The sequence below is a fragment of the Oncorhynchus masou genome, chromosome 13, assembly GCF_036934945.1.
Source record: "Oncorhynchus masou masou isolate Uvic2021 chromosome 13, UVic_Omas_1.1, whole genome shotgun sequence".
Lineage (NCBI taxonomy): Eukaryota > Metazoa > Chordata > Actinopteri > Salmoniformes > Salmonidae > Oncorhynchus > Oncorhynchus masou.
Genome location: NC_088224.1, coordinates 25,290,218 through 25,315,320, shown reverse-complemented (window position 1 = coordinate 25,315,320; position 25,103 = coordinate 25,290,218). Strand labels below are relative to the sequence as shown.

The following is a 25,103-nucleotide window of genomic DNA, read 5'->3' as shown; positions in this document are numbered from 1 at the left end:
TCGAGCTGTTTTGCAAGGAGGAATAGGAACAAAAATTTAGTCTCTCGATGTGCAAAACTGATAGAGACATACCCCAAGCGACTTACAGCTGTAATCGCAGCAAAAGGTGGCGCTACAAAGTATTAACTTAAGGGGGCTGAATAATTTTGCACGCCCAATTTTTCAGTTTTTGATTTGTTGAAAAAGTTTGAAATATCCAATAAATGTTGTTCCACTTCATGATTGTGTCCCACTTGTTGTTGATTTTTCACAAAAAAATACAGTTTTATATCTTTATGTTTGAAGCCTGAAATGTGGCAAAAGGTCGCAAAGTTCAAGGGGGCCAAATACTTTCGCAAGGCACTGTATTTGTACACAATTCCTGGAAGCCGAAAATGTCCCAGTTCTTCCATGGCTTGCATATTCACCATACATGTCACCCATTGAGCATGTTTGGGATGCTCTGGATCGATGTGTACGACAGCGTGTTCCAGTTCCCGCCAATATCCAGCAACTTTGCACAGCCATTGAAGAGGAGTGGGACAACATTCCTTTGTTCAAAATCAACAGCCTGATCAACTCTATGTGAAGGAGATGTCGTACTGCAGGAGGCAAATTGTGGTCACAGGAGATACTGACTGGTTTTCTGATCCACGTCCCTACCTTTTATTTAAAGGCACACTACATGACCAAAAGTATGTTGACACCTGCTCGTCAAACATCTCATTCCAAAAATAATGGGCATTAATATGGAGTTTCTCCCCCCTTTGCTGCTATAACTGCCTCCACTCTTCTGGGAAGGCTTTCCACTGGAACATTGCTGCAGGGACTTGCTTCCATTCAGTCACAAGAGCATTAGTGAGGTCGGGCTTTGATGTCTGGCGATTAGGCCTGGATCGCAGTCGGCATTCCAATTCATCCCAAAAGTGTTTCAATGGGGTTTAGGTCAGGGCTCTGTGCAGGCCAGTCAAGTTCTTACACACTGATCTCAACAAATCATTTCTGTATGGACCTCGCTTTGTGCACTGTGGTATTGCCATGCTGAAACAGGAAAGGGTCTTCCCCAAACTGTTGCCACAAAGTTGGAAGCACATAATCATCTAGAATGTCATTGCTGTAGCGTTAAGATTTCCCTTTACTGGAACTAAGGGGCCTCGCCCAAACCATGAAAAACAGCCCCAGATCATTATTCCTCCCCCACCAAACTTCACAGTTGGCTCTATGCATTCGGGCAGGTAGCGTTCTCCTGGCATCCGCCAAACCCATATTCTTCCGTCAACTGCCAAATGGTGAAGCGTGATTCATCACTCTGGAGAACGCGTTTCCAGAGTACAATGAGCTTTACACCACTCCAGCCGACGCTTGGCATGTCCATGGTGATCTTAGGCTTGTGTGTGGTTGCCCGGCCATGGAAACCCATTTCATGAAAAGTTACTGTGCTGACATTGCTTCCACAGGCAGTTTGGAACGTGGTAGAGAGTTTCAACCGAGGACAGACTATTTTTTACGCGAGCTGTGCTTCAGTGCTAGACGGTCTCGGTCTGTGAGCTTGTGTGGCCTACCTCTTCACGGCTGAAACGCTGTTGCTCCTAGACATTTCCACTTCACAATAACAGCACTTATAGTGGACCGGGGCAGCTCTAATAGGGCAGAAATTTGACAATCTGACTTTTTGGGAAGGTGGCATCCTATGGCAGTGCCACTTTGAAAGTCACTGAGCTCTTCAGTAAGGCAATTACATTGCCAATGTTTGTCTATGGAGATTACATGGCTGTGTGCTCGATTTTATACACCTGTCAGCAACAGGTGTGGCTGAAATAGCTGAATTTACTCATATGAAGGGATGTCCACATACTTTTGTATATATAGTGTATCTGTGACCAACAGATTTATATCTGTATTCCCAGTCAACAGCCTAGCCAGGCGATTTATAAACTTAATCTCCACTATAAAAAGCATCCAGACAGTATCTCACATTTCTTTTAGACTAACATTTAGTTTCAACAGCGGAGATTTGTATAAACCTTGCTGTTTGTCTCTCTGACATTTGCAACATTGTTTCAATATTCAAATTTGATCTCCAACTGTCCCATAGTAATTAACATGTCGTGAGTCGCGACGAGACAGCGTTTCTCAACCAGTCGAAATCATAAATCAGCTGGCATCGTTTTTATGGATATATACACAGAAATGTCAATTGAAAAAAGGTAAAACGAAAACAAAGTGCAGCTAGTTTCAGTCTTTCAGCTTCAGTTGGAAGTGATTGTGTTAGCTGTGTTGTTGGCTAGCTCCTCTGAACAACATGTTCCTGGCGAGAGAGCACATTTTCTATGCCAGGCAAAATCGTGTCTCATTAACTCATTGTTATGGATGTATCCAAATTAATTTCACTATAAAACAGCTTAAACAAATGCAAATGCAGGTACTGTTGTTATTCTGGCTGCACTGTTTGATGTGACTAAGTTAGCCGTAGTTGGCTAGCAAGCAAGGGATAAGAAAGTTGCCAGCTAGTATGACCATGGAACATTTCAAATGAATGACTGCGTCGCATTCATACAGTAGATACAGAACAAAAAGAGAAAACGACTGGGTCGCATCTCTGGCAACCGAACTGATAGAACTAACCACCAGCCAGCTTGGGTAGCAATGCTAGATTAGTGTTGGGACTATATCTTGAGGAGGATGAAATAGTATTAATAAATTAAACAAAATAATGTTTTTAATGAAAATATGTCAATCGTTATTTGAATATATTCGTAACCTGTTGAATTAAAGTGATAATGCCCTCAAAGCCGGTGTTTGGAGGATATATTGACTTTGTCTCGGGCCTAACAACACCCATGCAAATATATCCTCCAAAACACTGGCTTCTCGAGCATTATCACTTAATTTGTTTCTCATTGAAAGACGGAGTTGATAGAATTCTAGATAGCTGAGCATCTCAAAGAGAATTCTCTATCATCTTTCACACCCAATATAACATGTAGAACAAACAAGTGTCTCTGATACGGAATCACATCAGCTCTCGTCATTGCATTTCTATCTGGAACATTCCAAATTTGTTTCTGAAACATGGCTCAGGTTGTAGTGTTGCTTCTGATAGAAACATACCCAGAACATGGTTGCCATATTCTCAGAATATCAGAAATTGGTATATTTACAGTAGCATGTCTGTATTTTCTCACATTGGACATTTAAGCAATGATGAAGCCAGTTATACCAAAACAAAATCACATAGTTACATCTCTAAGTTTTAATGTGAAAAAACACAACATGTGAACAAATGTAATGTGGGCAAATTACAACAGAATCAATTAGGACCAATGTTTGGGGTAATATATTACTTACAGATATATATTCATTTTATGATTAACGGAGTAATAAAAAAAATTACTGTCTTCAAATGACCTGTTTATTACGTTCAGAAGCATTTTTCTACCAACATATATTATTATCATTATATCATTATCATTATATACAGTGGGGAGAACAAGTATTTGATACACTGACGATTTTGCAGGTTTTCCTACTTACAAAGCATCTAGAGGTCTGTATTTTCAACTGTGAGAGACAGAATCTAAAACAAACATCCAGAAAATCACATTGTATGATTTTTAAGTATTTCATTTGCATTTTATTGCATGACATAAATATTTGATACATCAGAAAAGCAGAACTTAATATTTGGTTCAGAAACCTTTGTTTGCAATTACAGAGATCATACGTTTCCTGTAGTTCTTGACCAGGTTTGCACACACTGCAGCAGGAATTTTGGCCCACTCCTCCATATAGACCTTCTCCAGATCCTTCAGGTTTTGGGGTAGTCGCTGGGCAATACGGACTTTCAGCTCCCTCCAAAGATTTTCTATTGGGTTCAGGTCTGGAGACTGGCTGGGCCACTCCAGGACTGTGAGATGCTTCTTACGGAGCCACTCCTTAGTTGCCCTGGCTGTGTGTTTCGGGTCGTTGTCATGCTGGAAATCCCAGCCACGACCCATCTTCAATGCTCTTGCTGAGGGAAGGAGGTTGTTGGCCAAGATCTCGCGATACTTGGCCCCATCCATCCTCCCCTCAATACGGTGCAGTCGTCCTGTCCCCTTTGCAGAAAAGCATCTCCAAAGAATGATGTTTCCACCTCCATGCTTCACGGTTGGGATAGTGTCTTGGGGTTGTACTCATCCTTCTTCTTCCTCCAAACACGGCGAGTGGAGTTTAGACCAGAAAGCTATATTTTTGTCTCATCAGACCACATGACCTTCTCCCATTCCTCCTCTGGATCATCCAGATGATCATTGGCAAATTTCAGATGGGCCTGGACATGCGCTGGCTTGAGCAGGGGGACCTTGCGTGCGCTGCAGGATTTTAATCTATGATGGCGTAGTGTGTTACTAATGGTTTTCTTTGAGACTGTGGTCCCAGCTCTCTTCAGGTCGTTGACCAGGTCCTGCCGTGTAGTTCTGGCCTGATCCCTCACCTTCCTCATAATCATTGATGCCCCACGAGGTGAGATCTTGCATGGAGCCCCAGACCGAGGTGATTAACCGTCATCTTGAACTTCTTCCATTTTCTAATAATTGCGCCAACAGTTGTTGCCTTCTCACCAAGCTGCTTGCCTATTGTCCTGTAGCCCATCCCAACCTTGTGCAGGTCTACAAATTTATCCCTGATGTCCTTACACAGCTCCCTGGTCTTGGCCATTGTGGAGAGGTTGGAGTCTGTTTGATTGAGTGTGTGGACAAGTGTCTTTTATACAGGTAACGAGTTCAAACAGGTGCAGTTAATATAGGTAATGAGTGGAGAACAGGTGGGCTTCTTAAAGAAAAACAGGTCTGTGACAGCCGGACTTCTTACTGGTTGGTAGGTGATCAAATACTTATGTCATGCAATAAAATGCAAATGAATTACTTAAAAATCACACAATGTGATTTTCTGGATTTTTGTTTTAGATTCCGTCTATCACAGTTGAAGTGTACCTATGATAAAAATGACAGACCTCTACATGCTTTGTAAGTAGGAAAACCTGCAAAATCGGCAGTGTATCAAATACTTATCCTCCCCACTGTATATATTTTTAAACCTTTGTCTAATGCTGACGGTATTCATGCTGTAGGCTAACTTTTTCAATAGGCTATTGTAAAGCCAAAAATCAAAGAAAGGATATCAGTGGTGTTATAACTTTTTCCTTGTGGAAATGCTCCCATTATTTTGAGTTAATAGAGGAGAAAGGGAACAGCATTTTAGTCAAATACAAACTCAATTACAAATTTTACCATATAATGTTAGAATTCAATGGCTATAGTTCATTTTATATGTTTTGTTTGAGCAGCATTTTAAAACAAAAGTCGAAGTAAAAACACTATGGGTTTTGTTTAATTTGATTTTCATAATACCGAGCAAGGACTGATGGTTTGGTTAGCTACACTAACAGGTCTGTTTTTCTGGTTACCAAGGCAACTACTGTTGCTAAACTTGCCAGCTACTTCAGTGGATGTTGAACACATTTCTTTTGGTAAATGTGTTAAATTATAGTAATGGTATAAAAGAGATAATCAACTTGGGGCTCTAAGCGTTCTCTGGAAAATAATGCAACTCTGCGGAAGTTCATTATTTTCTATTGAACACATAGCCCCTCATTTAAATACCATGTCATGTGCGTGTTTGGTGGGATGTTGATGGAATATTTTCCTCAGAAAACTGGACACATGAATGTGAATGAATGAATGTTATTGCAATGTCCTATGAAACGTGTCTAGAACATTAATATCATATATTCTGAGAACCTGGCAACCATTTCCTTTGTATGTTTGGTGCAGTGGCGATATTAGCATGTAAATATTGGTGGGTCAAAAAAATAATAATTGTTTATGCATGCCAGCGACGCCACTACACAACACTAAACAATACATGAATTACACTGACAAACAGTGCCCACAAAGTGTTAGGGCCAACATAAAGCTGTCCCAACAGCAGTCTCAACAGCAGTACCAACACCTTACCACTGCTACACCTGGCTATCAGCGGAGCCTTGTCTGTCAGCAGTTCATTCAGCCTCATTTACTGCCTTTTAAAAGAACATAGCTGATATGGCTGATTTGCTTAAGCAAATGTGGTTTCTACTGACAATTGAGATGTACAAACTATAGCATAAAGGGAAGATGAGCGGATAAGAGGTAATCCGTAATTTCGATTAAGACAATAATGAGTGAGCAAGGATGGACGTAGTCAATATAACTATTTGAAAAGAGACCAAATTATTAGGATGAGGCACATGGGCTATTAACAACCTACCACACAACGTACACTTAATATTACTTTGTTAGCTACAGTACACATATCTCCCTGGAATATAACATCATTTATGCAGCAACACACAATACATTTTTGGACTCACATTGTTGTGCTGTGCTCACTTGAACAGGAAGGTGGTGCGGCATTCCTTCGTCGGCAACTTTTGTCATCAAAGTCTGGCATTCTTTGGATTTATGGTGCTTTCAAGACAACTGGGAACTCAGAAATAAACAAGGTTGAATCATGACGTCAGTGATCTTCAGGTCAGAGCTCTAGAAAGAGGCCAGAGTTCCCAACTTGCAATTCCAAGTTGGATGACCGTTCAAAATGTATTTTCCCATTCGGAGCTTGTTTTTTCAGAGTTCCCAGTTGTCTTGAACTCACTGAAGTCTGAGATTTCCCAGTTCCGAGTTTCCAGTTGTTTTGATTGAGGTAGAAGTCTGATGGCTTGACAGCATGGCCAATGTTGAATGTTTATCCTTTTAAGCTTGGAAAAGAGACCCTTAAAAGCAGACTTGGACCACACACCCATTCCACTGAATAGCTGGATATTAATTGCTTTACAATGCTTGCAGTTAGTAACCAATTCATTCCAAACCACTAATTTGTGAATTTGCAATTTCCAACATGTTGTGTAAAGTTTATGTCCAATGGCCGATGAGTACCAATACGTTTTATCTATAATTTCTCTTCATTATTTATTTTCATATGACAAGGATTAAAAAGGATTTGTCAGTAGATTGTCGACTTGATTCATGATGATGACTGCTACCTACGTTTTTGAATGTATGATGTTTACATGATCAATCCAATCAAAGCTGCTGTACATATAACTTGATTTGACGTAATTTTATCTGTGGCCAATGACCTTGAGCCTTCTTGTATGGGCATTTCTAATGTAACTCTATGGCAGCACCCAGGGGGCTAGAAAATGCTGAGATCTAACCTTAGACTTGGCGGTGACGTAGTGTCCCCATGAGTGACAGAATACTGAGCCAATCACGGCGCAACGCTCTGTATTTTCTGCTGGCTTGCCCCACCACCACAGAAAGCACTGAGCTAGGCTGAAACACCTGCATGTTGAAGCTGCCTTACTGAAGAAAACAAAAAAGGGACCATGTTTGTATGTGGCTTGTGTTAACTCAAGGATAAATATATTTTTTACATTGTTTGCAAACTGATATGTGACACATATTCATGCCAAAATATCCCGTAAGTTGGAGTAGCAGTGGTCGCATGTTTTAGCAGCTTGAGTACTACAGTCATTGTGTTGCTGGTGATGGTGCTGTATCAGATGACCTAGCCTCCACAATCACCGACCTCAACCCAATTGAGATGGTTTGGTATGAGTTGGACCACAGAGTGAAGGAAAAGCAGCCAACAAGTGCTCAGCATATGTGGGAACTCCTTCAAGACTATTGGAAAAGCATTCCAGGTGAAGCTGGTTGAGGGAATGCCAAGCGTGTGCAAAGCTGTCATCAGGGCAAGGGGTGGTTACTTTGAAGAATCTAAAATCTAAAATATATTTTGATTTGTTTAACACTTTTTTGGTTACTACATGATTCCATATGTGTTATTTAATAGTTTTGATGTCTTCACTATTATTCTACAATGTAGAAAATAGTAAAAATAAAGAAAAACCCTTGAATGAGTAGATGTGTCCTTGACTGTTACTGTATATTTTTTTGCTAAACAGTTGGGGCTCAAAACCTGAATCCCGGGTCGACACTGTTTTGGTGGAACGTTGATGGAATATTCTCCTAACCCTCAGAAAACTGGAACATTAATGTCCCATAAAACATGTCTAGAACATTGTTGTATGTTCTGAGAACATTGTAATCATGTACTAAATCATTTCTGCTTGACATTAAGTTAATGTTCTCCTAACTTTAACACTCAAACATGTTAAAAAGGTTCTCAGTAGATTTTTGCTAACAAACAGTAGATAGAATGTTCCCCTAACTAACAGAAAACTGAACACTCAAACACTTGGGGAATATTACAGGTAACATTACAAAAATGTCCTCTCTCCCTAGAATTGTTAGCTGGGCTGTAATTATTTTTTTTGCCACTTAATAGGCACTTACTATAGTATTTTTTATTTATTTAACCTCTTGAGATGGGAAAATGTGCTCTTTTTTACAGAATGTTAAAATTGGGTGAGATCTAAAGTTTTTTTTGACCAAGTTACACTTTCAAACGGTACCAAATTGGTGGAACGACCCAGAATCTCTGTCTTACAACTGTAATTGGAGGTTGGTTGATGCTGTAACTGAGTTTGATCATAACTGTGTATCTATCTCCCCCAGTTCACACCACTCTCAGAAAGATAACACTTAACTTTCCTGTAACTCTACAAGGATGTGTACGTACTGTATGTCTGTGTGTGTGCATCCACTCGTTTAGCTTGCCAGCTTCTCCACTCTCCCAGAAAATAGACCAACCACTTGTGCTTCTTCCTACCTGACAAGCATAATCACTCTGACATAGTTGCAGCACAGCAGGCGTTGGGAAACATCCACCTCGCTAACAACCATCAGTGGCATACAGTGACAGCCAGCTGTTAGCTGTAGCTATTTACTCCATTCGACCTAACTACGCACTTGCCGGCTAGAGCAGATGCTGCCACACCTGCCTCCAGTCAAACACACTGTCATCAGGGGAATTGTAGGACTAGTTTCATGAAACTACAGCTAGATTTGGACTGGTCTAATAACAGGCTGGAGAAAGGCAGCTGCAGACAGACAGACAGACAGACAGACAGACAGACAGACAGACAGACAGACAGACAGACAGACAGACAGACACAGAGGGAGGACATGGAAGACAGTGGGATACAACTTTAGTGATTATATACTGTAGCTAGCCAGATAAATGTGTTACAGCAAGAGGTGTGATAGATAAGAGGGGGTGAGGGAGCAACATTAGTCTTGAAAACACCACCCTAGTGTGGCCTTGGGTCGGGTTTTCAAAACTACCGTACTGAGAGGGAGAGAGGAAAGGTGAAGGGAGAGAGAGAAAAGAGAGAGGGGGAGACAAAGGGGTTTAGGGAGAGAAAGAGAAAAGAGAGAGGGGGAGACAAAAGGGTTTATGGAGAGAAAGAGAAAAGAGAGAGGGGGAGACAAAGGGGTTTAGGGAGAGAAAGAGAAAAGAGAGAGGGGGAGACAAAGGGGTTTAGGGAGAGAGAGAGAGAAAAGAGAGAGGGGGAGACAAAGGGGTTTAGGGAGAGAAAGAGAAAAGAGAGAGGGGGAGACAAAGGGGTTTAGGGAGAGAAAGAGAAAAGAGAGAGGGGAAGACAAAGGGGTTTAGGGAGAGAAAGAGAAAAGAGAGAGGGGGGGACAACGGGTTTCGGGAGAGAGAGAGAAAAGAGAGAGGGGGAGACAAAGGGGCTTAGGGAGAGAGAGAAAAGAGAGAGGGGGAGACAAAGGGGTTTAGGGAGAGAAAGAGAAAAGAGAGAGGGGGAGACAAAAGGGTTTATGGAGAGAAAGAGAAAAGAGAGAGGGGAGACAAAGGGGTTTAGGGAGAGAAAGAGAAAAGAGAGAGGGGGAGACAAAGGGGTTTAGGGAGAGAGAGAGAGAAAAGAGAGAGGGGGAGACAAAGGGGTTTAGGGAGAGAGAAAGAGAAAAGAGAGAGGGGGAGACAAAGGGGTTTAGGGAGAGAAAGAGAAAAGAGAGAGGGGAAGACAAAGGGGTTTAGGGAGAGAAAGAGAAAAGAGAGGGGGGGACAACGGGTTTCGGGAGAGAGAGAGAAAAGAGAGAGGGGGAGACAAAGGGGCTTAGGGAGAGAGAGAAAAGAGAGAGGGGGAGACAAAGGGGTTTAGGGAGAGAAAGAGAAAAGAGAGAGGGGGAGACAAAAGGGTTTATGGAGAGAAAGAGAAAAGAGAGAGGGGGAGACAAAGGGGTTTAGGGAGAGAAAGAGAAAAGAGAGAGGGGGAGACAAAGGGGTTTAGGGAGAGAAAGAGAAAAGAGAGAGGGGGAGACAAAGGGGTTTAGGGAGAGAGAGAGAAAAGAGAGGGGGGACAAAGGGGTTTAGGGAGAGAGAGAGAAAAGAGAGAGGGGGAGACAAAGGGGTTTAGGGAGAGAAAGAGAAAAGAGAGAGGGGGAGACAAAGGGGTTTATGGAGAGAAAAAGAAAAGAGAGAGGGGGAGACAAAGGGGTTTAGGGAGAGAAAGAGAAAAGAGAGAGGGGGAGACAAAGGGGTTTAGGGAGGAAAGAGAAAAGGGTGAGGGTAAGATGGACAAAAAAATAGATAAATATATTTTATAACTAGCTAGCTAAGGAAGTTAGCTAAACCATTAGCTAGCAAGTAACTTAGCAACCATCCATACCTTGGAGTCACCGTTATGATATGTTCTCTCTTTTGGTTCAGTTCGTCGTGGTGGAATGTAACTATACACAGATGGGATAACAAATCAAGTTTAGACAATAGCTATCTAGGTCCAAACAAAGAACTTTCCACAGCTAAAACTATCTTAACTAATTAGCTAACCTAAAACAAAATAGCTACAAGGGGCGTGTATGGTTAATAAGATTTGAATCCAGTGCAGACTCCACAGGTACACCACAGATATTTCACCAGATGTATAAATGTGAAGCATCCGCTTGCCGTTTTCACTCACTACCAAATATGGTGGTGAGAGGAAGCCCAGTGCCCGGCAGTGGGAGAAGATGGTGTGAGATGGATTTGGGTCAACATTCTGCAAATTTTCTCAATTAAACATTTGATCTATAGTAGAATATGTTACGAACAGAATGGACTAAGTTTTGTAGACTACGTTGGCCAAGTTTAAAAAAAAATGGCATTGTTTAGAAAGAGCGCAAGGTCGAATTGAGTTATTGCACATGGGCACTTCACATAGCAAGCGTTCCCTAGCGAAAAAATGCATGCTAGAACATGCCTATACTGTAGGTTTCCACTATCTCATGTTTGGCTGTCCACCACCTTGCTTGTTCTGCCCATTCATTTGCTCCCATTGGAAATGACAGACTGTGGTCTATGTTGGGTTAGTTATACAGATCTTTGGGTGCAATATCACCTGATAGATCACTGCAGCTCAATGATCTAAACGTGGCTTTCTCTTTTCATCCCATCTCCTTCATCTGCACTTGATCAATCTAAAAATAGTTACTTGAAAGCAAAATGGTTATATGCACCTTTACAAAATCACATGAAAATGCATTACAAAAATGACTAACAGTAACTGATATTATGCCAAATCTCCTAAAAGGTGTTGATCAAAAGGAAAAATAGACAGTATTTAGTTGTGAGGCATTGACAGCTCTCCAGCTCTACAAAGAACATAATGCCCCCAAAGAGTGCTAAATGGGTGTGATTATGAGCTAACATAATGACCAGTCCTGTCCTCTGCCTGGTCCACTGATTGCTTTGAGCTAGCAGTCTGTCTGTCTAATGTGTGGTCAGCTCACCCCAGCTCTGATTGCTTGTGGAACAGGCGGCGTGCGTGTGTGTCACGGGTGGCTGGTGGCACCTTAATTGGGGAGGACAGGATCATAGAAATGGCTGGAATGGAATGAATGAAATGGTATCAAACACATGATACCACTCCATTCACTCCATTGCAGCCATTATTGTGAGCCGCTCTCCCTTCACCAGCCTCCTCTGTTGTGTTGTGTTGTGTGTGTGCGTGTGTGTGTGTGTGTGTGTGTGTGTGTGTGTGTGTGTGTGTGTGTGTGTGTGTGTGTGTGTGTGTGTGTGTGTGTGTGTGTGTGTGGTCCAGTGTTTTCCAGCCCTGAGAGAAAGTACAGATCAGAGTCAGTCACATCATTATCATCACTCTCTGTCACCACTCCTTTAGAGATCTTCTGTTACAGGTCTCTGTCAACTCTCCTTTAGAGAACTGCTGGTAAAGGTCTCTGTCACCTCTCCTTTAGAGATCTTCTGGTACAGGTCTCTGTCACCTCTCCTTTAGAGAGCTGCTGGTACAGGTCTCTGTCACCACTCCTTTAGAGAGCTGCTGGTACAGGTCTCTGTCACCACTCCTTTAGAGAGCTGCTGGTACAGGTCTCTGTCACCTCTCCTTTAGAGAACTTCTGGTACAGGTCTCTGTCACCACTCCTTTAGAGAGCTACTGGTACAGGTCTCTGTCACCTCTCCTTTAGAGAACTTCTGGTACAGGTCTCTGTCACCACTCCTTTAGAGAGCTCTGCTGGTAAAGGTCTCTGTCACCTCTCCTTTGGAGATCTTCTGGTACAGGTCTCTGTCACCTCTCCTTTAGAGAGCTGCTGGTAAAGGTCTCTGTCACCTCTCCTTTGGAGATCTTCTGGTACAGGTCTCTGTCACCTCTCCTTTAGAGAACTTCTGGTACAGGTCTCTGTCACCACTCCTTTAGAGAGCTGCTGGTAAAGGTCTCTGTCACCTCTCCTTTAGAGAACTGCTGGTAAAGGTCTCTGTCACCTCTCCTTTAGAGATCTTCTGGTACAGGTCTCTGTCACCTCTCCTTTAGAGAACTTCTGGTACAGGTCTCTGTCACCACTCCTTTAGAGAACTTCTGGTACAGGTCTCTGTCACCTGTGTGTGTGTGTGTGTGTGTGTGTGTGTGTGTGTGTGTGTGTGTGTGTGTGTGTGTGTGTGTGTGTGTGTGTGTGTGTGTGTGTGTGTGTGTGTGTGTGTGTGTGTGTGTGTGTGTAACCACTTGACACGGAGTGTCAGGAGCACAATTGGAAATCCTAGTTAATCCTAACAACTCAAAGTGATGGCTCTACACACACACACACACACACACACATACACACACACACAAAAAGCACATATGATAACGCACTATAAGAAGGTGTAAAAAATATGGGCACATACAAATGGGCATATACACATACACAGATACATCAATCTCTCCATCAATCTCCACACACTCATACACAGATGCATCAATCTCTCCATCAATCTCCACACACACATACACAGATGCCCTATGTGTGTCCATCTCACCCCCTGTCGATCTCTCTCTCTCTCTCTCTCTCTCTCTCTCTCTCTCTCTCTCTCTCCACCTGCTGTTGTTTTTCTCTCTGTCTACCATAATTACAGAGGAACAACAGGAGATAGGCCAATAAAAGACACACTGTGCAGCAAGCTGGGATGGGGTATCACACACTCGCGAGGGAGATGGGGAGCCCACACACACACACACACACACACACACACACACACACACACACACACACACACACACACACACACACACACACACACACACACACACACACACACACATTTACTCTAGAGGAGAAAGCCAAAGAGAGAGAAAGAGAGATAAAAAAAGAAGAAAGAGAAATGTTCTATCTCATCATTCAACAAAGCTCTAAGATGTTAATGTCCCAGGCTCCCACAGAAAGACACCACAGATGGTGATGCAACTACTGGCCATTCAATCTGATAGACTGGCTGTTTCAGGAGCCCATGAAAGGCAGCATAGACCTGTTTGAATAGATCCCATCTTATGAGAGCGGGAAAGAAAGAGATAAAGGAGAGTGAAGATACAATGCAAAAAATCCTCTGTGTACAGCGTAAATCACCAAATAATGCATGCAGACCAGAATTAGGCCGATACCTGCTAATTATCAAAATCCAGAAAAGAGACGTTAAATTCTACAACCACCTAAAAGGAAGCGATTCCCAAACCTCCCATAACAAGAGAGATTAACCTAGAGAAGCAAGCTATTCCTGGAGTTCTGTTCACAAACAGACCCCACAGAGCCCCAGGGCAGCAACACAATTAGACCCAACCAAATATTGAGAAAACAAAAACATAATTACTTGACATATTGGAAAAGATTTACCCAAAAACAGCTAACTGAAATGTTATTTGGCCCTAAACAGAGAGTACACAGTGGATGAATACCTGACCACTGTGACTGACCCAAAATTACAGAAAGCTTTGCCTATGTACAGACTCAGTGAGCATAGCTAAGCAGACCTGGCTCTCAAGAGAAGACCAGCTACGTGCACACTACCCACAAAATTAGGTGAAAACTGAGCTGCTGCCAAATGTATGACCTTATTAGAGACACGTATTTCCCTCAGATTGCACAGACCCACAAAGAATTTGAAAACGTATCCAATTTTAATAAACTCCCATGTCTATTTGGTGAAATACCAGTGTGCCATCACAGCAGCAAGACTTGCGACCTGTTTCTACAAGAAAAGGGCAAAGAGTGAAGAACAAACACTCATATTTTCCCTTTTGTACTATGCACATCGTTACAACACTGTATACAGCTATAATATGCCATTTTAAATGTCTCTATTCCTCTGAAAGGTTTGTGAGTTTGAGGTTTACTGTTCATTTTGTATTGTTTATTATCTATCTGTATTTGTGTTATCTACTTCATTTGCTTCGGCAATGTAAACATGTTTCCCATGCCAATAAATCCCTTTGAATTGAATTGAGAGAGACTTTCTTTCTTTCATTAGTTTCAGTGTGTTCTCTGCCCAGTAGAAACCCAGGAGTAATCCAATTATGGGTCTGACATTTGAGAGGGAGATGGTGATATTTGGTTAGTTTCTCTCTTTCGCTCTCTCTCCCTGTGGGAGGGGAACACCTGGGGGTTCAGGTCATTCAGTTGTCACACACACACACACACACACACACACACACACACACACACACACACACACACACACACACACACACACACACACACACACACGCTGTGTCATGTACACTCACTCACACTCGGACGGACGGACACACGCACACAGACACATGTCGAACCCACAATGACATGTCATTCATACACATGCATCTGTTTCAAGAGCAGTGATTCAGTATGGTTAGTGTGCCCTCTTCTGTCTGCTTTTGGCAGTGCATGCATCAGGTCCATTCACTAATCTACTGTACTGATAAGGCAGGTTTATTGGTTGATAATAAATCCAATAACTGCTAACAAAGGCTTGTCAGATTATTTATTGTTATTGATCACTGATATGTTTATTACTCTGGTTCAGTTGTTACAATGTTCTCACACAGCTCAGTTTACGACATAAATCATGATGACCTATGACCATCACAATCTGAAGACATTGCTGGGAGGTAAATTGAGGCATGACCCATGGAGGGGGTTGATCAAATGGTGTGAAGTTCTATGTTCCATTAATAACCAATGTCCTACAGATGTGGGATCTTAATTTGATCACCCTGTTGCAGGAGAGCATTAAAAGTGTAGTGTGTTGGAGGTTTAAAAGGCTTCTGAATTTTAGTATTTCCACAATTCAGAATTGATTTTCAATTACAAAAAATGTATCAACCTCTATAAAAAATGTAATTAATCATGATCCACATAATAATTCACATATCCTGTTGCTGCATAACTATTTTCCTGCTGTAGCAAACTGGCTCAAATTAAGATCCTACATCTGTACTGATTAATACATCAGTAGCATGTCATTTCAGCCATTATCCTTCCTCGACAATTACTCATTAAAAATCCATATACTGTACCAGTCAAAGGTTTGGACACACCTACTCATTCAAGGGTTTTTCTTTATTTGTACTAGTTTCTACATTGTAGAATAATAGTGACAACATCAAAACTGTGAAATAACACATATGGAATCATGTAGTAACAAAAAAAGTGTTAAACAAATCATAGTATATGTCACGACTTCTGCCAAAGTCGATGCCTCTCCTTGTTCGGTGTGCGCCCAGTGTAAGACTACTAGGCACCTACCCAGAGGTAAGTTACACCCCTTACCCGTTCCACAGCAGCCATGGTCACACCTGTCGATCGATTCCCTGACCGATCTTCCCCCATCACAGGGAAACACCACGATCCTGGTCATGTGGATCGTTTCCCTGCCGTCTCCTCCCTCTGCCCGGTCTCCCTACGGCCCTACTGACTGCGGAGGCCTTATTTACACGTGTCTTCCGGCACTACGGGGTGCCTGGGGATATAGTGTCTGATCGAGGTCCCCAGTTCACATCAAGGGTCTGAAAGGCGTTCATGGAACGTCTGGGGGTCTCGGTCAGCCTTACCTCAGGTTTTCACCCCGAGAGTAACGGGCAGGTGGAGAGAGTTAACCAGGATGTGGGTAGGTTTCTGAGGTCTTATTGCCAGGACCACCGGGGGAGTGGGCAGCGTTCGTGCCCTGGGCAGAGATGGCCCAGAACCCGCTCCGCCACTCAGCCACTCCTCCACTGTTTCCTCCTCCTCCTCTCCCCCTTTCAGTGTGTATTGGAGTATCAGTTCCTTGGCATCATAGTGAGACTGAAGCTCCTGTGGTGGACGACTGGTTCCGGCGTGCGGAGGAAACATGGGACACCGCCCCTGTTCACCTTCAGCGCGCCGTGCTGCGCCAGAAAGTTGGTGCAGACAGTCACCGTAGTGAGGCGGACTGGGTCTGGCTCTCGACCCGAAACCTGCCCCTCTGCCTGCCCTGCCGGAAGTTGGGTCCACGGTTTGTGGGGCCATTTAAAATCCTGAGGAGAGTGAATGAGGTTTGTTACAGGTTACAACTTCCCCCCATTACCGCATTAACCCCTCGTTCCATGTATCTCTCCTCAGGCTGGTGGTGGTTGGCCCGCTCCAGGAGTCTGAGGTGCGGAAGGTTCCTCCGCCCCCCTCTGGACATCGAGGGGGCCACGGCGTACTCCGTTCATTCCATACTGGATTCGAGATGTTGGGCGAGGGGCCTCCAGTACCTCGTGGACTGGGAGGGGTATGGTCCGGAGGAGAGATGCTGGTTTCCGATGGAGGACGTGTAGTATCCTTCCCTGCTGTGAGAGTTCCACTGTCTCCATCCGGATCGCCCTGCACCACATCCTCCGGGTCTTCCCCGAGGCCGGTGTTGACGCACTGCTGGAGTCACGCGTCTAGGGGGGAGTACTGCCACGACTTCTTCCGAAGTCGATGCCTCTCCTTGTTCGGGCGGTGCTCGGCGGTAGACGTCGCCGGTCTTCTAGCCATCACCGATCCATTTTTCATTTTCCATTTGTCTTGTCTTGTTTTTCCACACACCTGGTTCTCACTTCCCTCATTGTGGGTTGCATTTTTAACCCTCTGTTTCCCCCATGTCTTTGTGTGGTATTGTTTTATTCTGTTTCATGTTATGCGAACGTTAGTCTGTTGCGCTGGGTTATGTTAACCCGTATTGCTATTTCGTGTTCACTTTGCCGTGTGCCTTTGGTTTGTCTAAATAAAAGGCTACGTTGGCTACCCAATATCTGCTCTCCTGCACCTGACTCCCTTACAGCCATTTACGCATACCTGACAATGTATTTGAGATTCTTCAAAGTAGCCATCCTTCACCTCGATGACAGCTTTGCACACTCTTGGCATTCTCTCAACCAGCTTCATGAGGTAGTCACCTGGAATGCATTTCAATTAACATGTGTGCCTTGATAAAATTTAATTTGGGGAATTTCTTTCCTTCATAATGTGTTTGAGCCAATCAGTTGTATTGTGACAAGGTAGGGGTGGTATACAGAAGATAGCCCTATTTGGTAAAAGACCAAGTCCATATTATGGCAAGAACAGCTCAAATAAGCAAAGAGAAACAAAAGTCCATCATTACTTTAAGACATGAAGGTCAGTTAATACTGAACATTTCAAGAACTTTGAAAATGTCTTCAAGTGCAGTCGCAAAAACCATCAAGCTCTGTGATGAAACTGGCTCTCATGTGGACCGCCCAGGAATGGAAGACCCAGAGTTACCTCTGCTGCAGAGGATAAGTTCATTAGAGTTAACTGCAGCTCAGATTGCAGCCCAAATAAAAAATTCACAGTTTGAGTAAGACACATCTCAACATCAACTGTTCAGAGGAGACTGCGTGAATCAGGCCTTCATGGTTGAAATGCTGCAAAGAAACCACTACTAAAGGACACCAATAAGAAGAAGAGACTTGCTTGGGAAATGGATGTTAGACCTGTGGAAATCTGTCCTTTGGTCTGATGAATCCAAATTCGAGATTTTTGGTTCCAACATCCGTGTCTTTTTGAGACACAGAGTAGGTGAACGGATGATCTCTGAATGTGTGGTTCCCACCGTGAAACATGGAGAAGGAGGTGTGATGGTGCTTTGCTGGGGACACTGTCAGTGATTTTTTTTTTATATTCAAGGCAGACTTAACCAGCATGGCTAACATTTCCTGTAGTTTTGGGTGAAATCTGTTGAACACAGTTTTTTATGTCATTTATACTGTTATGGTAATATTGTTTATTTTTGTTTGTTAAATTTAGTCACAACATTTCTCAATGTACAGTGTGTCAACCAATCAGCTGAGCAGCCTGACTTGTTTGCACCATTTATTTGAACCATACAATTTTTCAATTCATCATCGATCCAACAATGTTCAGGTCAACAAGAAAATACATTTATCTGTTAGCGCCTTATCTAACATCACACACATATTGTCCAGATACTGACAGTTTGTACTTGGTGGACTATAGCAGCATTCTAAAAGAAGAGGCTTCAGATGAGGCAGGTGAACCTAGAGCCATGTCACCTCTTCATCATTTATCATGAGATCCTCGCTGAGTTTACCAGGAATATGACTCTGAATATATTCAGCAACACCTCCCTCATAGACATACCTGTCTTATTTATAGATGTTATATCCTTGTATTCCTACTGCTGTATCATCAAAGGTGATGTCTAAGTGAGTCTCAGAAATGGCTAATATATTAATATTATCTAAGATTAGCAAATCACTAATCTCATGAATTTTGTTTCTGAGGCTACATATGTTTATATAAACTCATGTTAACCTTAAACACACAATGATAATAGGTTGTGTTACTAATCATTCTACTTCTGATAACAGTAAGAAGGAATTAATGGATTTTTGAGCAGATTATGTTCAGCAGATGCCTTTTCTACAGCAGGGTGTAAGTAGGCCCATGATCTTCTTTCAGTTGTCTGTAGGGTCTTCATTAGGCCTAACCATTGGTTATAGATTAGGCTACACACTTTAGGCCTACGACCAAATCAGAATTAGTTTATTCTGCACCCTGACATTTGAATTTGAAAACTCCACCCAAAAACTATATTTTGGTATTTGTTTCATTAGTACATTGTTGATATAGTCCCAAAATGATGTGCATGTTAGCAATCAAGTTCTCAAGATATATAACCACAGAAAAAACTAAGAGACATATATTTCCCCGGAAGTATAAATGTGAAGCATCCGCTTGGTGTTTCCACTTTTGAGAGGAAGCCAAGTGGCAGGCACTGGGTGAAGATGGAACAAGATGGATTTTGGCCGATATTCTGCATTCTCATCAATGAAACATTTGATCTAGAATCTGTTATGAACAGAGTCCCGTTGTTTAGGAGTGCAAAGGCAAATTGAGTTATTGCGCACATGCATTTCACAGAGTATGCGTTCCCTAACGGCAATATGCAAATACTTGCCAGAATGGCGAATAGGATTTTGCTAGCTTGTGCTTGGCTCTGCCCACCTCCTTGCTTGTTCTGCCCACTATTACTAATTTGTTCCCATTGGAGACGAAAGGCTGTGGTCTATCTTGGGTTAGTTATAAAAAATCTTTGATATAACTTTCAAAATACAGATACAGCCAGTATGATGCTGTATTTAAAAAAAAAGCACAAATCACTGTCATGTTCATTAATGACTCACAGACAGTCGTTGCCGGTCAACCCGTGCTCGCCGCTCTCTGTCTGGCAGTTTCCGAATGCTTCCGGAGAGTCACCGAACAGAGACCCAGCCCCTCCCGAATACCATGCCCCTCTGCCCCCCTCTTCGCGTCTACAACGACTCTCTTTTCGGCTCGACTCGGAGGAGGAACCCGGCGGCCGCCCGGCTGTGCGTTTGCATTACCCAAGATGGAGGTTTGCTTATGGCGCTAGCATCTAGGAACGATTCTGTCAGTCCCGGTGTCTCTTGGCCTACGCTTTTCCGAGGAACGAACCGATTTTTGTCTTCCACTGCATTGGGAATTTAGTTGGGATCGCGGCTGTTGGTGGCCCACCATCATGAGCTCTGGGGAAGGAGCTGATGAGACGTCAAAGGACGCAGCCGATATAGCGGCGTTCTTTAAATCTGGTAAGCCCGAAAACTGATCGGGGAGAGCAAAAGAGCCGTCCCGTAAAGGCGACATAGGGGTGGGGGGGCATTGTTCCCGGTTGAGCACTGTATTTTCGGTGCAATGGTGGGGTGGGGGAGGTTTCAACTAAACATTCGCCCAGGTGTCCTTATTCGTTTGTAGAAGCGACAATGGATCATAAATGGGTGGCTGTTATGCAGACATAATGGTGAGAGCTGTCGTGCATTTGTTACACAGTCATTAAAATGTAACTAACCATGTCAACCAGCCATGAGAGCTCTCGACTCCCTTAGCTGCCCAACTCCGTCCACAGACACATGCTAAATAATGTTAGCTTGGTTGGCTTTTATAACCGACTCACCCCGAAATTAGCTAGCTATCGTGCTTACATTGGGCATATACAAAGACAATAGCCACATTAGATAGATAGCCAATATACTTGTGTACTACCATTGACGTTTATAAAAATAGATAAATAACTACATTAGGTGCGCTAGCTGGCTATGTTCAGAATCAAATATAGCTAGGTCGCTAACTAGGTAACCAAGGGACTGGGAAATCACAAACAGCTCACTGTCAGATTGCTAGCTATAACGTTAGAGACATATTTCATAAAAACAGCCGAACGTTAGTTGATTGTTACCTAAAACGTATGTAACGTATGTATCGTTTCTGTGCTGTCAAAATAGGAAACAATCGAGCGTGCTATGTAAACAATACCGTGGCATGCATTACTCTATCTGAACTGTGGCTAGGTTAGCTTGCTACCTAGTTATACGGTTTCCCTTATGACCCAATATGATCATATGATGCATGCATTTGATTTGTATTGCAATGCATATCTTAAACAGTTCAGGTAACGTACTATTTGCTAAATTAGTAGTAGTGACTGCCCAATGTGTGATTTCATGGTAGATTAAATATGATCATAGTCATTTTCTCGGCTAACGTTAGTCATGCTAGCTAGCTGAGTGAGCTATGAGCAATCATCATTTCTGGATCTATCCTGATCAGTCGATGGATAACAGCTCGCCCGTGGATATTTGACATTCTTCAATTTCGATTCCATTATTCAATTCTGAATTCTAGACTGAAGGAGATAATTTATGTGCTTTGAATAAGGAGCTCATTTGGGGTTAGTGTTTATCATATGTGGTGTATTCATTAGTCAGATTCTGTTGCAAACGTTCTGCAATGGAAACCTTTTACTGTAGGAACCAAGCGGAAAAAGCAGTAAACTGAACGAAACGGAGAGGGACCTACCTGAATTTGTCCAATGGCAACTGTCCTTGTTGCAAAACGTTTTCTGTTTGGAGTAAATGTTTCCGTTGCAAAAGTTTTTAACAGACGAAATGTTGTGCAACGGTATCCGACATTCTGCCGATTCTGTTGCAAAACGTCTGTTAAACAAGCAGACTGATAAAACGGTGAGGGATGTACCCGAATTTGTCCATTTAAAAACACCAGTTTTGTTCTGTTTGCTTCCGTTTGGTTCTTAAACGCTAAACTGTTTCCGTAATGAATACACCCCATGCCTTTTGTGAACTAACACTCGCACTTGACTTTTTTCTACCTTACTGACTCTGACTTTGCTGATAGCTACATTGAGTAAAATGTACTTACTGTGACAGCTAACGTTAGGTGGATCAACCACCTATCCCAATCTTAAGAGGAATGAAATGATACAACAACCATATGCTGAAAATCAAATGGGACTTATCATTATAGCTTGATGATTTCATAGATGGGTTCTATGTATTGGTGCTGCATTATAGGCCTACATGACTACTGTATTGCACTAAACTACCACTGTAAAAAATCTATTACTTAGATCAATTAAAGGGTGGCATTTGGGTTGATGGGAGGGTGACATTAACCCTTTGTGTGTTTGATCAATGGCTCACTGGTCAGGCTAAACCTCAGTGAGAGGAGATGAAGGGGGAAGGTAAGGGACGGCAGGTAGCCTAGTAGCATTGGGCGAGTAACCGAAAAGTTGCTAGATCGAATCCCCGAGCTGACAAGTTAAAAATCTGTCGTTCTGCCCCTGAACAAGGCAGTTAACCCACTGTTCTTAGGTTGTCATTGTAAATAAGAACTTGTTCTTAACTGACTTGCCTAGTTAAATAAAGGTAAAATACATTTTAAAAAGGAAGCCTTTGACTCCAGTCAGTGTCTGTAGATAATAGGCCACATGGGAAGTGCTGGATCCTCATTATGACTGCAGTTAGTTCCTCTGTGAAGATGGATCCAGTCTTCCTGCTTTGAGGGAGACATGATAGAAATTCCCAGTCTACAATCACATCCAATTTTAACCACCAGGCCCCTCAAACTCAACCCTGGACCTCAAAACCAGTTCCACTGCAGTTTTTCATTGTTCCCCTCTAATTAGGGACTGATTTTAGACATGGGACACCAGGTTGGTGAAATGAATGATCAGGTAGAACAGAAAAGCAGCAGGCTCCGGACCTTGTAGGGTAAGAGTTGAATACTTTTGCACTAGGCTTGCCTAAACCACTTGTCTACCTCAACCTTAACCATTACCCACACCCTACCCCCTATTTCTTTTGAGTTGAAAAACTTCCTATGGAGATGGGTTAAAATGTTCATTTGTGCTTCCTTCAGCTGTTTGTCTGTACCAGCTGTTTTGGCGCTCTCGTAGAAGTAGCCCATAGGCACAGATCTAGGATCAGCTTACCTTCCCTCAAGCTTTTCCCAACTTTTAGGGGGAAAAACTCAAAGCTGACCTTAGGTCAGTGTCTAGTGTCATCTTTTGTGGCTGGATTATTATGGGTAATTATTATGGGGTGTCATTGCAGTGTTTTGATCCCCCTAGGGAGAGCTCTTGGTAAGCTGCAGAGCTGTGCCCTGTTATCACTGCGGGCAAACGAGCTCTGATTGACAGCTGAGCTCAGGTTGAGTCGTCTCTGTGTGCGTCTGTGTCTGTCTGTGTTTGTGTTTGTGTGTGTGGATGCAAGCAAATTGGAGCTGGAGAAGATTCAAGCCCTCTCACTCTATAGTCTGAAATCATCTCTATAATACGCAGCAATACCACAGGAACAGAGATAGTTCAAGTGAAACAAGGAACTGTGTACTATTACAATGTCCTCATCTGAATTCCTAATATAGTCTGAGTATACAAAACATTAGGAACACCTTCCTAATATAGTCTGAGTATACAAAACATTAGGAACACCTTCCTAATATTGAGTTGCATCTCCATCAGGGCATCATGTACAGGTTCCAACACGTACAGGTTTAAGATCTGCCTGCTTAGTAGTGCCTCGCCATCGGGCATGTTTTTATCCTCACTCTCCCTCTCTCTGTCATGTCTTCCCTTTGTTTGTCTCGTTCTGTCTCTAACTCTGTCTCACTCTCTCTCGTTTCAAACGTTGTGAGGATCCAGCCTTACGTGCAAAAAGCACTCAACCGCCCCAGACTTGTTTATGATCGTTGTACAAGAATGCGTAAAGGATAATAGTTATCTTTGATCTGTGAATGGATGAGCTCACACACTCACTTACCTTTACGCTGAGCTATAGGAGCAGAGCTGTAACTAGGACCATGAGATGTCTCTCACTACGTAACATGGCTATGACTATAACATCATTGTAACATGACAGGATGACTATAATAAAATATGATGAACAAAGGTGACATATAATTCACCTTTATTGTGTTTAGCCTATGATACAACTATAACATGGTAATAACATTCTACTAACACGATGAGAGCATAACTACATAACTATAAGGAACTGCATCTCTCTCTTCTCCCAACATGAGAAACTGAGCCAGAGCTCAAATTCTCCCCAAGCCCCCAAGCCCACACCAGAGAAATTAGTGAAAGAAAGTGGGACGACCTCTTTTTGGTGAGAGAAAGGTCTGTGTGTGTCGTGTGTGTGCGATGCCAATTTAGAAGACTGCAAAATTCACACTAACTACCACAAACAAATCACTTGAATAATGCTACACGGAATTGAATTTATTGATTGGTTGCTTAAAAGATTGAAATAGATTAATGAACAGAGGACTTGAAATACATTGACACCTGCTGGGATGTTAATAGCCTCTGTTTCGCTCTGCTTAATCAGGACTGTACACACCCTACATATCGCTATCACACCTTATCAGTTGACCTGCTTCCTTATCTTGTTGCAAGGTGGTGACGCAATTGCGTGTCTGTGTTAATGTCTGTAAGGGAGGTCAGTACAGCTGCAGTGGGCCACACGGTAATGTGCTGTACAGGTAGGAGGCAGACATCACTTATACCATGGGAACAGACTAGCGCCACATACACACACAGTCCTTGTTCTGTGAAAGTGTAGGCTGTGTGTGTTTTCTCTTTGATATCAGCATTGGGATCAACACAGGAAAGATCTCTCTTTATTACTTTGACATTTTGTCTCTCGCTCTCCTTTCACTCTCTAATTTTTCTCTGCCACTCTCGCTGCCTCAGAGGGTTGGGCTGACAACCAATATCACACATCCCTCTTAGTGTGTGTGTTTGTGTGTGTGCTTGCTTGCGAGCATTAGTGTGATTTACGAGTTTGTGTGTGTGTGTGTGTGTTAAAGGCGGCAGGTAGCCTAGCGATTAAGAGCGTTGGGTGCCACAAATCAAAATGTTGCTGGTTCGAATCCCGAGCTGACGAGGTGAAAAATGTTGATTTGCCCTTGAGCAAGGCACTTGACCTTAATCGCTCCTGTAAGTGGCTCTGGATAAGAGTGTCCACTAAAATGTAAGTATTAAATCTAACTGTGTGGCATCTCAAGGCTGTAATCCCAAGGAATGGTTAGATTAGAGGATAGGTCAGTATATAA

General features: G+C 42.8%; 1 protein-coding gene across 1 annotated transcript in view; it reads left to right on the top strand.

The window, feature by feature from the left end:
- The first annotated feature begins 19,973 nt into the window (after positions 1 to 19,973).
- Positions 19,974 to 25,103, top strand: part of LOC135551992 (triple functional domain protein-like) — a 117,383-nt gene continuing 112,253 nt past the window's right edge. The window contains 1 exon segment of the mRNA XM_064983324.1: positions 19,974 to 20,284. Coding sequence (XP_064839396.1) covers positions 20,215 to 20,284 — 70 coding nt within the window. The 5' untranslated portion in view covers positions 19,974 to 20,214.